The sequence below is a fragment of the Dipodomys spectabilis genome, unplaced genomic scaffold (genome assembly GCF_019054845.1).
Source record: "Dipodomys spectabilis isolate Male_0828 unplaced genomic scaffold, ASM1905484v1 ptg000039l, whole genome shotgun sequence".
NCBI lineage: Eukaryota > Metazoa > Chordata > Mammalia > Rodentia > Heteromyidae > Dipodomys > Dipodomys spectabilis.
In genome coordinates, this window is record NW_024870716.1 from 4,033,255 (window position 1) to 4,047,385 (window position 14,131).

Here is a 14,131-nt window from a genome sequence, read left to right on the forward strand (position 1 = left end):
ATTAGAATCACTGCAGATCTCTCCACACAAACAATGAATGCAAGAAAAGCCTGGGAAAGCACCATACGAGCCCTGAGAGCCAATAACTGCCAACCCAGACTGATATACCCGGCAAAGCTAGCATTCACATTCGATGGAGAACTGAAAACTTTTAATAGCAAAGAAAAACTAAATGAATACATAAACATTAAGCCAGCATTACAAAGAATTCTAAGAGGGGGGACACAACCTGAAGAAAGCAACCAGGAACTGGGACCTGCCCCAAACAGGCATTACTCAAAGTCTAACTGAGCAAGCACAGGAGGAAAGGAAAGAAGAAAAACTTAGGAAAACGGAATGGCAGGAACAACAATGCATCTCTCTATACTTTCTCTTAATATAAATGGGCTGAATTCGCCAATTAAAAGAAAACGAACTGAGGACTGGATCAGAAAACAAGACCCATCCATCTGTTGCCTTCAGGAGACCCACCTCTCAGCCAAACATACAAACAAACTCAGAGTGAAGGGGTGGAAAAGGATCTATCAATCAAATGCCCCCAATAAGAAAGCAGGTGTAGCTATCCTGATATCTGACAAAATAAACTTTTCATTAAAATCAGTACAGAAAGACAAGGACGGACACTACATATTAATAAAGGGAACAATCCAAGAGGAGGATATAACCATCATCAACTTATATGCCCCAAATATCGGTGCACCCAGATATGTTAAACAAATGCTCTCAAACTTACAGAATAAAATAGATCCCAATACGATAATACTAGGAGACTTTAACATGCCACTCTCACCAAAGGACAGGTGTACCAACCAGAGGATTGGCAAAGAAGCTACCGAATTAAGTGAGGCCATACTTCAAGCGGAATTAACTGACATCTACCGAGTATTTCACCCTAAAACAACACAGTACACATTCTTCTCAGCAGCTCATGGAACTTTCTCCAAAATAGACCATATCATAGTTCATGCAAGGAACTTAAGCAAATACAAAGGGATCGACATAATCCCCTGTATCCTATCTGACCACAGTGGAATCAAGCTAGCTCTCAATAACAAAGCATACCGCAGAAATTTCTCTAATACATGGAAATTGAACAGCACACTCCTTAACAAGGCCTGGGTAACAGAAGAGATCAGAGAAGAAATAAAGCATTTCCTACAACTCAATGAAAATGAAAACACCTCACAAAGAAACTTGTGGGACACAGCAAAAGCAGTCCTGAGGGGCAAATTTATTGCCCTCAGTGCCCACATCAAGAGAATGGAGACAGACCAAGTAAATAATCTCATGTTGCAACTAAAACAGCTAGAAAAACAAGAAAAAATGGGACCTAAAGCTACTAGACGAAGCCAGATAACCAAATTGAGAGCAGAGATTAACCAATTAGAAAATCAGAAAACCATAACCAAAATAAACCAAACAAAAAGCTGGTTCTTTGAAAAAATAAACAAAATTGATGGCCCGTTGGCAAGATTAATTAAAAAAAGAAGAGAGGAAACCCATATTAATAGGATTAGGGATGCCACGGGAAACATCACAACACGTACCCAAGATATCCAAACAATTCTAACAGACTACTTTCAAAAGCTATACTCTCTAAAGGAAGAAAATCTGGCGGAAATGGATGCATTTTTAGAGAAATACAAGTTACCCAAACTGAGCAAAGAAGAAGTTAACCAATTAAATAAGCCAATATCCTATAATGAGATACAGGAAGCTATCAAAAGTCTTCCAACAAAAAAAAGCCCAGGACCAGATGGATTCACAGCAGAATTCTATAAGACCTTTAAAGAAGAACTAATACCCATACTCCTCAAGCTCTTCAGAGAAACAGAGAAGGAGGGAGCTATCCCAAACTCATTCCACGAAGCCAATATCACACTCATCCCCAAACCAGGCAAAGACCCAACCAAAAAGGAGAATTACAGGCCAATCTCCTTGATGAACACAGATGCAAAGATCCTTAACAAGATTCTAGCTAACAGAATCCAGAAACACATTAAAAAAATAATACACTATGATCAGGTAGGCTTCATCCCAGAGACACAGGGATGGTTTAACATACGTAAGTCAATAAATGTAATCCAGCATATCAACAGAGCCAAGGTCAAGAATCACATGATTATCGCCACAGATGCAGAAAAGGCCTTTGATAAAATTCAACATTCATTCATGCTAAAAGCTCTGGAGAAAATAGGAATAGAAGGAACATTTCTAAAAACAATAAAAGCCATTTACGACAGACCAATAGCCAATAGTATACTTAATGGGGAAAAGCTACAACCAATCCTCCTAAAAACAGGAACAAGGCAAGGATGTCCACTGTCTCCACTCCTCTTCAACATAGTCCTAGAACCCTTAGCCAGGGCAATAAGGCAAGAAAAAGACATTAAAGGGATCCGCATAGGGAAAGAAGAAGTTAAACTATCCCTTTTTGCAGACGACATGATACTATACCTCCACGATCCCAAAAACTCCATCCCCAAACTTTTAGAAATCATAAGTCACTTCGGCAAAATAGCAGGATACAAAATAAACCCACAAAAATCAGTTGCCTTCCTATACACTGATAATGCACAGGAAGAGAGGGAAATAAAGGGAGCAACCCCATTCATAATAACCTCCCAAAAAATAAAATATTTAGGAATTAACCTAACCAAAGATGTAAAAGAACTATTTAATGAGAACTATAAAAAGTTAAAGAAAGAAATTGCAGAAGACACTAGGAAATGGAAAGACCTCCCATGCTCCTGGATAGGCCGACTTAATATAGTAAAGATGGTGATACTTCCAAAACTAATATACAAATTCAATGCAATTCCTATTAAAATCCCAATGACGTACATCACTGAAATACAGAAAACAGTCCAAAAATTTATATGGAACAACAAAAGACCTAGAATAGCCAAAACAATTCTAGGGGATAAAGACAATATGGGAGGGCTATCCATGCCGAACTTCAAACTCTACTACAGAGCTATCATCACAAAGACAGCATGGTACTGGCACAAAAACAGACCCGAAGACCAATGGAACAGAATAGAAGATCCAGATATAAATCCACAGGCCTACAGCCAGCTGATATTCGACAAAGGAGCCAAAGACATACAATGGAAGAAACACAGCCTCTTCAACCGCTGGTGCTGGGAAAACTGGGCAGCCACATGCAGAAAACTAAAAGTGGACCCCAGCCTATCACCATGCACCAACATCAACTCAAAATGGATTAAAGACCTTAACATTAAACCTGAATCTCTGAAACTACTACAGGACAGAGTAGGAGAGACACTTGAACTAATAGGTACAGGAAGGAACTTCCTGAACAGAGTCCCAGGGTCACAACAAGTTGGAGAGAGACTCGACAAATGGGACTACCTTAAAATAAAAAGCTTCTGCACAGCTAAATCTATCGCAACTAAGCTAGAAAGACAACCAACTAATTGGGAAAAAATATTTACCAGCAATATATCAGACAAGGGGTTAACATCCTGTATATACAGGGAACTCAAGAAACTAATCCCTCCCAAACCTAACAAACCAATTACTAAATGGGCAAGGGAACTAAAGAGGGACTTCTCAAATGAAGAAATAAAAATGGCAAAGAAACACATGAGGAAATGTTCATCATCCCTGGTGGTGAAGGAAATGCAAATAAAGACAACCCTGAGATACCACCTTACCCCAGTCAGAATGTCCCACATCCACAAATCAGCCAACGACAAATGCTGGAGGGGATGTGGAGAAAGACGAACCCTGTTACACTGCTGGTGGGAATGTACACTTATACAACCACTTTGGAAAGCAGTCTGGAGGGTCCTTAGAAAGCTAAAGATTGACCTCCCTTACGACCCAGTCATACCACTTCTAGGCATCTACCCTGAACAACAGGAACCAATATACAAGGACACGTGCACCTCCATGTTTATTGCAGCACTGTTCGCAATAGCCAGGATATGGAAACAACCTAGATGCCCCACCACAGATGAATGGATCCAAAAATTGTGGTATCTATACACAATGGAATATTATGCAGCCATTAGAAATGACAAAATAATGGCATTTGCAGGGAAATGGATGGAGCTAGAAGGAATCATGTTGAGCGAGGTAAGCCAAGAACGAAGAGACAAACGGTACATGGTCTCCCTGATAAGTGGATGCTAAATCCAAAAGGTTAGGTGATACGATAAAACTAACAGGACTTAAGAAACAAAGAACTCCCGCTCATCTGGTTGAACCACTACTAAATATCCCCATGCTGCTGATCACAAATATGGTATATAACATGTGAACACTGTTATATATTACAGACTGTGGTAGACAATTTGCTCCAGGGAAGTTAGAATGAACTTGTGACTTTGAAATTATGTAATCATTTAATCACAATAAAAAAAAAAAAAAAAAAGAACCTTGGGGAAGGGAGGGAGGGAGGGGATGGTAGGGGGAAAACAATGGAGGGGGTAACAATGTTCAAGAGGAAGTGTACTCATAACCTCACTCATGTAACTGTAACCCTCTGTATAGTAGCTTTACAATAAAATTTAAAAAAAAAGAAAATAGCTGCTGGCTTGTAAGGCTTTCCTCTGCCTTATTTTAGGATGGATGTCCTTCTGGCCAGCAAGAGTAACTGATAAAGGGTTACTCTATACACTATATGATACAGGGGAGCTGGTCAAGACTTCGTATGACAAGAAGTAAGGAGTTTGCCAGGCACTGCTGGCTGACGCCTGTCATCCTAGCTACTCTAGAAGCTGAGATCTGAGGATCTCAGTTTAAAGTCAACCCAGGCAGGAAACTCTGTGAGACCCTTATCTTCAATTAACCAGCTAGAAGCAGAGGTATGGCTCAAGTGGAAGCGTACCAGCCTGAGTTCAAGCCCCAGTACTGACATAGACACATACACAATACTTTGCAGACATAACAATGGTCTCCCCATCCAGAACATATGAAACAGGTCAGGTTAAGTTATGTGGCAAAAGGAAATTCAAGTTGCTAGTCAGCTGATATTAGGGCAGGGAGATTTCTGAATCGTCCAGGTGAGTCCAATAAAACCATCAAGGCAGAAGAGAAAAGGGAGGGAAAAGGAGAAGGAAGGAAACGGTGAAAATTACCAAAGACATGAAACACTGCTAGCCTTGAGATACAGAAAAAAAGTGAGAAGTTTCACTGCCAGGAAGGAATACTGCCCTATCAACACCTTGATTTCAGCTCAGTGAGAGAGAGATCAGACTTCTAGATTCAGTAACTATAAGATACTAAAATCTCACTGTTTTTAACCTATTAATTTTGTGATAACTTGTTATCACAGCAATAGACAACGAGCACAAAAGGCTCCCTGCTATCTGCAGGAATTGCTCTGGACTTCTGACTTTGATACAAGATGGGGCTTAAATGAAAATCTGGGATTTTCAGCTAACATCCTGCTGTTCTCATGTTTAGGGCAACAGCTGTAAGTAGAAATCTCTGTGGTTATTATTGTAGACAATGACCTCTTCAAATATTATGTATGTCTGTGCCTTTGGGATCACAAGTAAAGTGTATATGCACACATGTGCCAGTATTAAGGGCTTAAACCCAGAGCATGGGTGCTTTCCCTGAACTATTGGGCTCAAAGCTAGCACTCTACCATATGAACCATAGCTGCATGTATGGCTTTTTGCTGGTTAACTGGAGATAAGAGTCTCATGGACTTTCCTGCCATGGCTGGCTTCAAACCACAATCCTCAGATCTCAGCCTCCTGAGAAGCTAGGATTAGAGGTGTGAGCCACCAGCACCTTGCCCAAGAACACTTTCTTGAAAGCATAGGAGTTGGGAGTCATAGGAGCTGAATCCTACAGTAGTCTCTTACTGCCAGGATGACTTTGGGTAAATCATTTAAATTCTTTGAGTCACTGATTTCACTTGGAGATAGGAGATCAAAATGAAGACAGTGCAGAAGATTAAACCCTACATAACTCTTAGTGCTGTGAGTGGCATATATCACCAGATCACTACTGCTGACTTAAATATAGGCTCTCAAAGCAAGAGGGGAGGATGCAAAATTTGTGGGACATAGTCAAAGCTCTAACCAGAGTGTTGGCTTGTTGCTGGGATATATAGTTGCCAGCCATGGTTGCAGAGATATCACCATAACTATTAAACACTGGCTGTGCTTAGATGCTTGGTTTTAGTATCTTGTCTGGTGATTTTTTTAATAAGAATAGATTCTAAGTAGGCTGTGGCCCTAATGGTTGAGGGGCTGCCTAGCAAGCCTGGGACCCTGAGACAAACCCCAGTACTGACAAGTAACAGTATATTCTAGCCTGGTGCCTCATGCCTCTAATCTTAGCTGCTCAGGAGGCTGAGATCTAAGGATTACAGTTCGAAGCCAGCCCAGGCAAGAAAGTCTGTGAGACTCATTAACCACCAAAGAGCTGAAAATATAGGTGTTGCTCAATCTGTTGAATGCCATTCTTGAAAGAAAAAAAGTCAAGCAAAGCCAGGAGCTGGTAGCTCATGCCTATAATCCTAGCTAGTTGAGATGCTCAGATTTGAGGACTGTAGTTCAAAGCTAGCCCAGACTGGAATATGAGCCTCAAAGGAAGAAAGCTAAGGGATTGCACCCAGGTCCCAAATTCAAGCCCCAGTACCAACACAAAAAAAACCAACCACCACAAAAACCAACCTGACAGATTCTAAGCTGTGGCAGAGGCGGGCCTGAAACTCTAGCTATATGGGTAAATTATTTCAGTAGGAAGAGGGGGCTGTCCCATCCTGGCCCTGTCCCATCCTGGCCAGCATTCCTGCCTCATACTCACGGAAGTAGCACTTCCTGGATGTTGTTCCAGATTGCTTTACCTCCCATGATTATTGTCAACTGGGTTGTCAGTTCAAGAAGACAGCCTCCAGGATCACACTAGGAAATGTTAACAAAGAAAACGATTTAGATGACTGGAACCTAGAATACAGTTGTTACATTTTTTTTTTTTTTGACATTCTGTCCAGTATATTAGGCTTACACCTGTAATCTTAGCTCACATCTCAGAGGTTGAGATCTGAGGATCATGGTTCAAAGTCAGCCTGGACAAGAAAGCCTGGGGCACTCTTATCTCTGATTAACCACCCAAAAGCTGGAAGTGAAGCTGTGGCTCAAGTGGTAGAGCATCAGCCTTGAGTGAAAAAGCTCAAGGACAGTGCCCTGAGTTCAAGTCCCAGGACCAGCAAGCACACAAATCTAAAGACTAGACAATGAAGAGAGTCTTCATTAGGCAAGTGAAACACAATGCAGCTAAAAGTGTCAAGAGAATCAAACAGTTCTGTCTTCCCACCTCTTCATTTCTGTACTTGCCCAGCCAGTACACTGGGTCTCCCGGGTAGCCCACAAATTTGCCCTTGAAGAAGGCGATGTAGAAACAGGAGGAGTAGTAGTTCACAAACTGGAAGAGGAACATCTTCATGGTTAGGCTGTTCTCGTAATCTGTCTGTGTCCTCGGCAGTTCTGTGGGGAAAACAAAGGAAAGGAAGGTAGGTAATTACGCGGTGAACAGCTTTGGAAGCCTCATCAGACACCCGTACACGAGCGAGCATGTTGGGAAAAAGTATAATTCACACTGTTTCCACTTAAGCTGTTTGCAACTCCTTAATATAGCCACTGCATTAATTCCAAGTTTACACATTGCTACATGTTCTCTCTTCACAGGAGTACTATATCCAGGGCACAGGCATACATACACATCTCTGAAACTGTGACTGGTGACTGAGCATCCCAGGAATAAGAGAACCCTGATTAAAGCTTTGACTCTTCTCACAAATCCTGCAACCTCTACTCCTCCTTTTAGAGTATACGTTTGAAAGTCATGAGTGATCTGTTGATATGTGCCAGTCACTGCACTATACACACACATATGTCATGCACACATATATGCATATGCATGTACACAAATATGTACATGTGATGTGTGAGTCCATATTGTTTATATATAAACATACGCATGAACATGTGCCAGCATAATTATGGACATAAAGAAGTAATACGTATTACATAGCTAGATCACATATATATATTTTTGCCAACAGTTCTTTAAAATTTACAAACACATGACCGAATGGGACACTTAGGAACTTTCTTGAGTACATACATGTATTACATCTGTATGTATATGTATTTTCAGCTGTTGCGTACAATTTACAGATGCTATGTTATCAAATGGAAAGCCTTTAACTGTGGCCCACTGAGGCTGGGATACAGAGCCAGGGAAACAATGCTTAGCACAAAGGCCCGAGCTGCTGAGGATATTAAGGAGCAGCATGAGGAAGCCACGTGGCGCTGGCCATGCCCATCCTTCCCGAGACACAGGAACGCAGTTGCCCCTGGAATGATGACCCTATTCCACTTAGTTGCAATAAAAAGACTATTTGCTTTCAGCAAGAGAGTACATGATCTAATGTAATTGAAAATATTATTCAGCCCTGATATGTTTACACAGAGCTAGGACGTTATAATGATCATGTTTGCATCGTCCCTTTTGTGAATACAAAGCTAGAGATCATGTCTATACAGACTGGCGGAAATACCTTTCCACTTGAAGATTTCTAGGAAATTGGAGCTTACAGGAATTGAAGTGCCTACAAGGTACAATCTGCAGTTTAACCAGGAAGCTACAAATGTCTCAAATTGCTTATGTGAGCTGGGTACCAATGTCTCATGCCTGTAATCCTAGCTACTCAGGAGACTGCGATCTGAGGATCTTGGTTGGAAGCCAAACTGGCAAACTTGGTAAGACTCTTACCTCCACCAGAAAACTGGAAATGGGCCTCAGTGGTAGAATGTTAACCTTGAGTAATAAAATTTCAGCTAGTACCCAAACTGAGTTCAAGCCCCAGGACCATCTCACACGCACACCAAGTTGCGCGAGTTGAGGGCAGGACTTACCGAAGTTTGTGATCATGATAGCCACTTTCTCATACACAGTGTTGAGAATCATGATGATGATGAAGCTGATGATGGATGCAGTGATGGATGTGGCTGTCTGAGGAGTCAGGTACTTCTGGATTGGGTCTGTCCCATTGACTGGGGGAAGTTTTGCAGAAAATACAATGAACACTGAGAGCCTGTAGACAATGATCCCAATAACAGAAGCAATGATCAACAGGATCTGAAAGCACAATAAATACAAAGCATGTCACCAATAATGAGCATATCTTTTTTTCTTGGTGTTAGTGGTACTTGGGTTTCAACTCAGGGCCTTGACTTGCTAAGTAAGATAGGGGCTTTCCCACTAAACCAGGCTTCCAGCTGTACTCAGATTTTTGTTAAAAATGGATCCCATGCTTCCCAGGGGACTAGGGAAAAAAATCTTTTAAGTGCTAGGAAAGACATAGGGTAGATGGAAGGGGAAGGAATTGTGGGAAGTCAAGAGGAAGCAAGCCAGGTGCTGGTAGCTCATGACTGTAATCCTAGCTCTTCAAGGAGGCTGAGATCTGAGGATTGCAGTTCAAAGTCAGCCTAGGCAGGCAAGTTGTGAGATTCTTATCTCCAACTAACCACCAAAAACCCAAAAGGAGAGTTGTAGTTCAAGTGGTAATGAAGTGGGGGGGGGGGGGGGATCAGGTCTGACTGGTGCCATATTGGCCACATGGTGAATGATAGGGTCTGGTATCTTGTCTTCATGCTGGGAGAAGGTGACACCCCTGCCTCCCAGGTGATGGGAATGCTCAAATCCCAGCAGCGGGCTCTTGGCTGATGGGTTGCTAGACCTGTCAGTCCAGTGCCTGGGAATTTCCTGTGACCCTGTCCCCTGCCCTGACCCTATTTAGGCCTGGAGGAACATAGGCACGATTATACCATTCCACGTGTCTCCACGTTCACATCCTGTGTCCTGTCTCTTCTCTGGTTACCATAGCATCCCTATTAAGCTCTCCAATGGAGCTGAATTGGCTTGTTGGTATTGTTTTTCTCTTTCCTCTCGGGTCTATTTCCTCACTGTAATAAAGACTCCAAGATTCCACCTTTCAAAATGTGGCTTCTCTGAATTCTCACCTTACAACAGTAGAGTGGAAAAGCTAAGGAATATCCCCCAACCCTGAATTCAAGCTTCAGTAAGCCCCAGTACCAGCACAGAAAAAGATCCCAAACCCTCAAAACAGCATAGATAGCCCAGGCACAGGAAATATGCTACAAGAAAATACTAGCTTTGATTACGATGACTGAATTGTCAAAAAGCTGTTTTTCTTCCTTGTAAGCAGTGTGCTTATAGAGCAGGCAGTGTATTTCCCCTGTAATCTTGCTAACTAGCTCTTTCCCTTCACACTTAAATCTTGTGAAATGGGTAGCGTGTGTAAATTAGTTAAGGCTGAGAAACATCAGAAGATGTTCTGAGTTTCCTTCACCCAACACAACACATAAGCCATTTAAATATTACATGTTTCTAAAATGTACCAGGATTATTTTTAGAACGGTTGAGTGATTATAATAGTATTCCTTAAGCACTTCCTGTTCACCTGGGCGCATGTATATGAATCCCTGGAATTCAGTAATTATAATTCCTTTACAGGTGAAGAGTTAGGACGGAGAGAGTAATCAGTTAGGTAGAGAGGAAGTAGGCAGGATGTAACCCCCCCCCCCCCAAACTCCATGACTCCTGCTGATACCGCCTCTCACGTGGCTTTAGGACAGGAATTCAGATTCATTCCAAAGCTTTCGCAAACTTGCATCATTTCCATTCTTTTTACAGAGTGTGGAATTTCTTCAGAGGAGCAAAGTATGTTTGTGTGTGCCTGTATAATATATTGGGGTTTGAGAGGGCCCAGGTACTCTCCTTCAGCTTTTTTACTCAAGACTGGTGCTCTAATACTTGAGCCACATCTCCATTACTGGCTTTTTGCCAGTTCACTGGAGATAAAAGTCACACATACTTTTCAATGTTGGCCTCAAACTTTGATCCTCAGATCTCAGCCTCCTGAGTAGTAGCTAGGATTACCAGGGTGAGCCATTGGCATTCAGTGATGGTTTTTTTTTTTTTTTTTTTTTGCTAATTGTGGGCCTTGAACTTGGGGCCTGGGTGCTGTCCGTGAGTTCTTTTTGCTCAAGCCTAGCACTCTACTACTTGGAGTCACAATGCCACGTCCCCTAGTGATGGTTTAACAATTTAAAAAAAGGAATTTATTATAGTGTGTGGTTCAAAGTATGATTTAGCCTATACTTGTCCCTCCAAAAGTGTATAAGGATTCCATGACCACTTCCTGGCTCATCTCTACTTCACCTGTGGATTTCTAATGCCTTCTTCTCATAACTCAGAGAAGAGGTGGGCCTTCATGTCCCAGTCTTTGGTCTCATTGTTCCTGAGCCAACAAAAGCCTCACCAAATTATATTACTATTATGATTTCATTAATAATAAGCAAAATACCGAGTGTTTTAAGTGCCGGTATTTTAGAAGTGTTGTCTTCTTGAAGGTTTCTTCACTTTCAGTAATCTTCCTTCCCTCTCTTTTTAGTTCTTATTAGCTTTCCCCCCTCTCCTTTATTTTTGTGTGTGCTGATACTTGGGTTTGAACTCAGGGCCTAGACGCTGTTCCTGAGCTTTTTTGCTCAAGGCTAGCACTCTACCACTTGAGTCATAGCTTTTTTGGTGGTTAACTAGAGATAAGAGTCTCACAGGGACTTTCCTGCCCTCGCTGGCTTTGAACTGTGATCCTCAGGTCTCAGCCTTCTGAGCTAGGTTCACTAGCGTGAGCTACCGGTGCCAAGCTCCTATTAGCTTTTTATTAAGGATATTGCTAGGCATTTTTATTCTTCTTTGTGCTTCACATAGAACTGAAAAATCCTGAACCACTGACCTGTCTGAACCAAATGTGAGGGAAGAATATGGAAGAATCACCATGAATATTAAGATGCTGAACCCTTGGGAATTCCTCATGTGATAGCCAGGCAGCCTTTCTGAAAACCTCTGTTTCTATGAGATTGTAGCGTCTCCAAGCTTGGCTTTAAATCCCCTTAATATCTAACATTAGATTCTGAGAACTGTGTCACTCAAAGAAATGTAAAAGTCACTATTATGACAGACTCCTACCCAAAAGAAGACAGCGCTGGCACAGAGGGCCACTCGAATACATTTTCCACAGGCGGTGAAGGGGATACGTTCTTCTTCCTGTAAAGAAAGAAACAAATGCAAGAGGATGAACTTCTCCAAGAAAATTATTTTTTCTTCATCTGTCAATACCACCTATTGAGCTTCATTTACAGAACAAAAACATGTAGTTTGAACTTATAGCCACAAAAGCCATAATTACACATTGTTGTTAATAACTTCAGACAGACACAATAAGACACATGCTATGTTCATTTTAAAAACAGCTTTTATGGAAACTGCAAGCATGAGTAACAAACTATTTTTTATCTGCCAGGACCTGAGCTCAGAAGTCCGTGCATCTGACAGTGCCAAGTCACATAGCCACAGTAAGTAAACCCAAACTAACAGATGGAATAAAATCTATGAGGTAGAGACAAAAAAACACTACACATACACACACACACACACACACAAAATCAATGAAACAAAAATTTAGTTCTTCAAGAGGATAAAACTGATAAACCCTTAGTCAAGACTCAAAATCAGACACAAAAAATGGGGATATCACAATAAATACAAGTGAAACCCAAATAATCATTAGCTTATCTCAAACACCTTTACTGGAAAACCTACTAGAAATGGATGTGTTCTTAGATCATCTCAAAATTGAGCCCAAATCGCAGTTGCCTGCTGGCTCACACCTCTAATTCTATTTACTCAGGAGGGTGAGATCTGAGGATCACAATTCAAAGCCAGCCCAGGCAGGAAAGCCTGGAAAGACTCTTAATTAAACACTCCCTTAAATGCCCCCCTCCACCCCCGAAAAAAGCTGCAAGTAGAGCTGCAGCTCAACTGGTAGAGCACTAGCCTTGAGAAAAGCAGCCCAGGGATAGTGCTCAGGCCCTGAGTTCAAGCCTGTGGACTCACAAAAGTTAAGCCAAGAGGATATAAACCATCTAAACAGATCAATAATAACAACAAACAATGAGATTGGAATATAATAACCTCCCAACAAAGAAGAGCCTGATGGGTTCACAGCCTAAGTCTCTAACATCTTTGAAGAACACCAGGGGCTGGGGATGTGGCCTAGTGGTAGAGGCTTACCTGGCATGCAAAGTCCAGGGTGCAATTCCTCAGTACCACTTCAATAGAAAAAGCCAGACGTGGTGCTGTGGCTCAAGTGGTACAGTGCTAGCCTTGAGCAAAAGAAGCTCAGGGACAGTGCCCAGGCCCTGAGTTCAAGCCCCAGGACTAGCAAAAAACAAAATGCAAAAAACATCAGCACCCCTCAAATTTCCCTATGAAACAGAAAGGGACGGAACACTACTGAACTCATTCTATGAAGCCAACATTACACTCATTCCAAAACTGGACGGAGAGGCAACAAAGAACAATCTTAGCTGAACACAGATTCAAAACCCTCAATAAAATACCGACAGAACTCAACAACTGAGAAAAAAAATCATATATCATGATCAAATTGGTTTCATTTTAGGTGTGCAAGTCTGGACCAACATATATAATGTGATTATATAGCACAAACATATATATATATCACCAAAACATATTTATTTTACATAAACAGAACCATATAATTATCTCAATGATACAAACTTCAACATCCTTTTCTGATAACAGCTCTGAAGAAATTAGTAATACAAGGAATGTACCTTAACGTAACAAATACTATATATGACAAACTTTAGCCAATGTCATACTTCTTGGGGAAAAAGTGAAACCATTTCCTTTAAGAACAAAGTAAAGATGTCTGTTCTCGCCTCTTGTTCAATACAGTACTAGAATTTCTAGACACAACAGCAAAGGAAGAGAAAGAAATAAAAGGGATCAAAATAGTGAAGAAAGAAATCAAACTACCCCTACCTAAACGACCCCAAAGACTCCATACCCAAACTTCTACAACTTGTGAAGGCCCTGGGCATGGGTTTCAGAAACACTTGTGATAGGAATTTGGAACCCAGATAAGACAAAAATTCACAGAGGAATCTGGCACGGGGTTCTTGGCAGAGCTTTTATATATTAATTTGGTTTGACAATGAGTTTTTAGAGGGTTTCTATTTTTCACTTT

The 14,131-nt window shown here is 41.3% G+C and overlaps 1 protein-coding gene across 2 annotated transcripts in view; it reads right to left on the reverse strand.

Annotated features, from left to right (window-relative positions):
* Positions 1–14,131, reverse strand: part of Ano6 (anoctamin 6) — a 175,154-nt gene that overhangs the window by 22,873 nt on the left and 138,150 nt on the right. For both annotated transcript variants that reach the window (XM_042677691.1, XM_042677692.1), the window contains 4 exons: positions 12,046–12,123; positions 8,910–9,132; positions 7,306–7,475; positions 6,796–6,893 (listed from right to left, as the gene is read on the reverse strand). In XM_042677691.1, the coding sequence (XP_042533625.1) occupies positions 6,796–6,893; positions 7,306–7,475; positions 8,910–9,132; positions 12,046–12,123 (569 nt within the window). The remainder of the gene's footprint in view (positions 1–6,795; positions 6,894–7,305; positions 7,476–8,909; positions 9,133–12,045; positions 12,124–14,131) is intronic.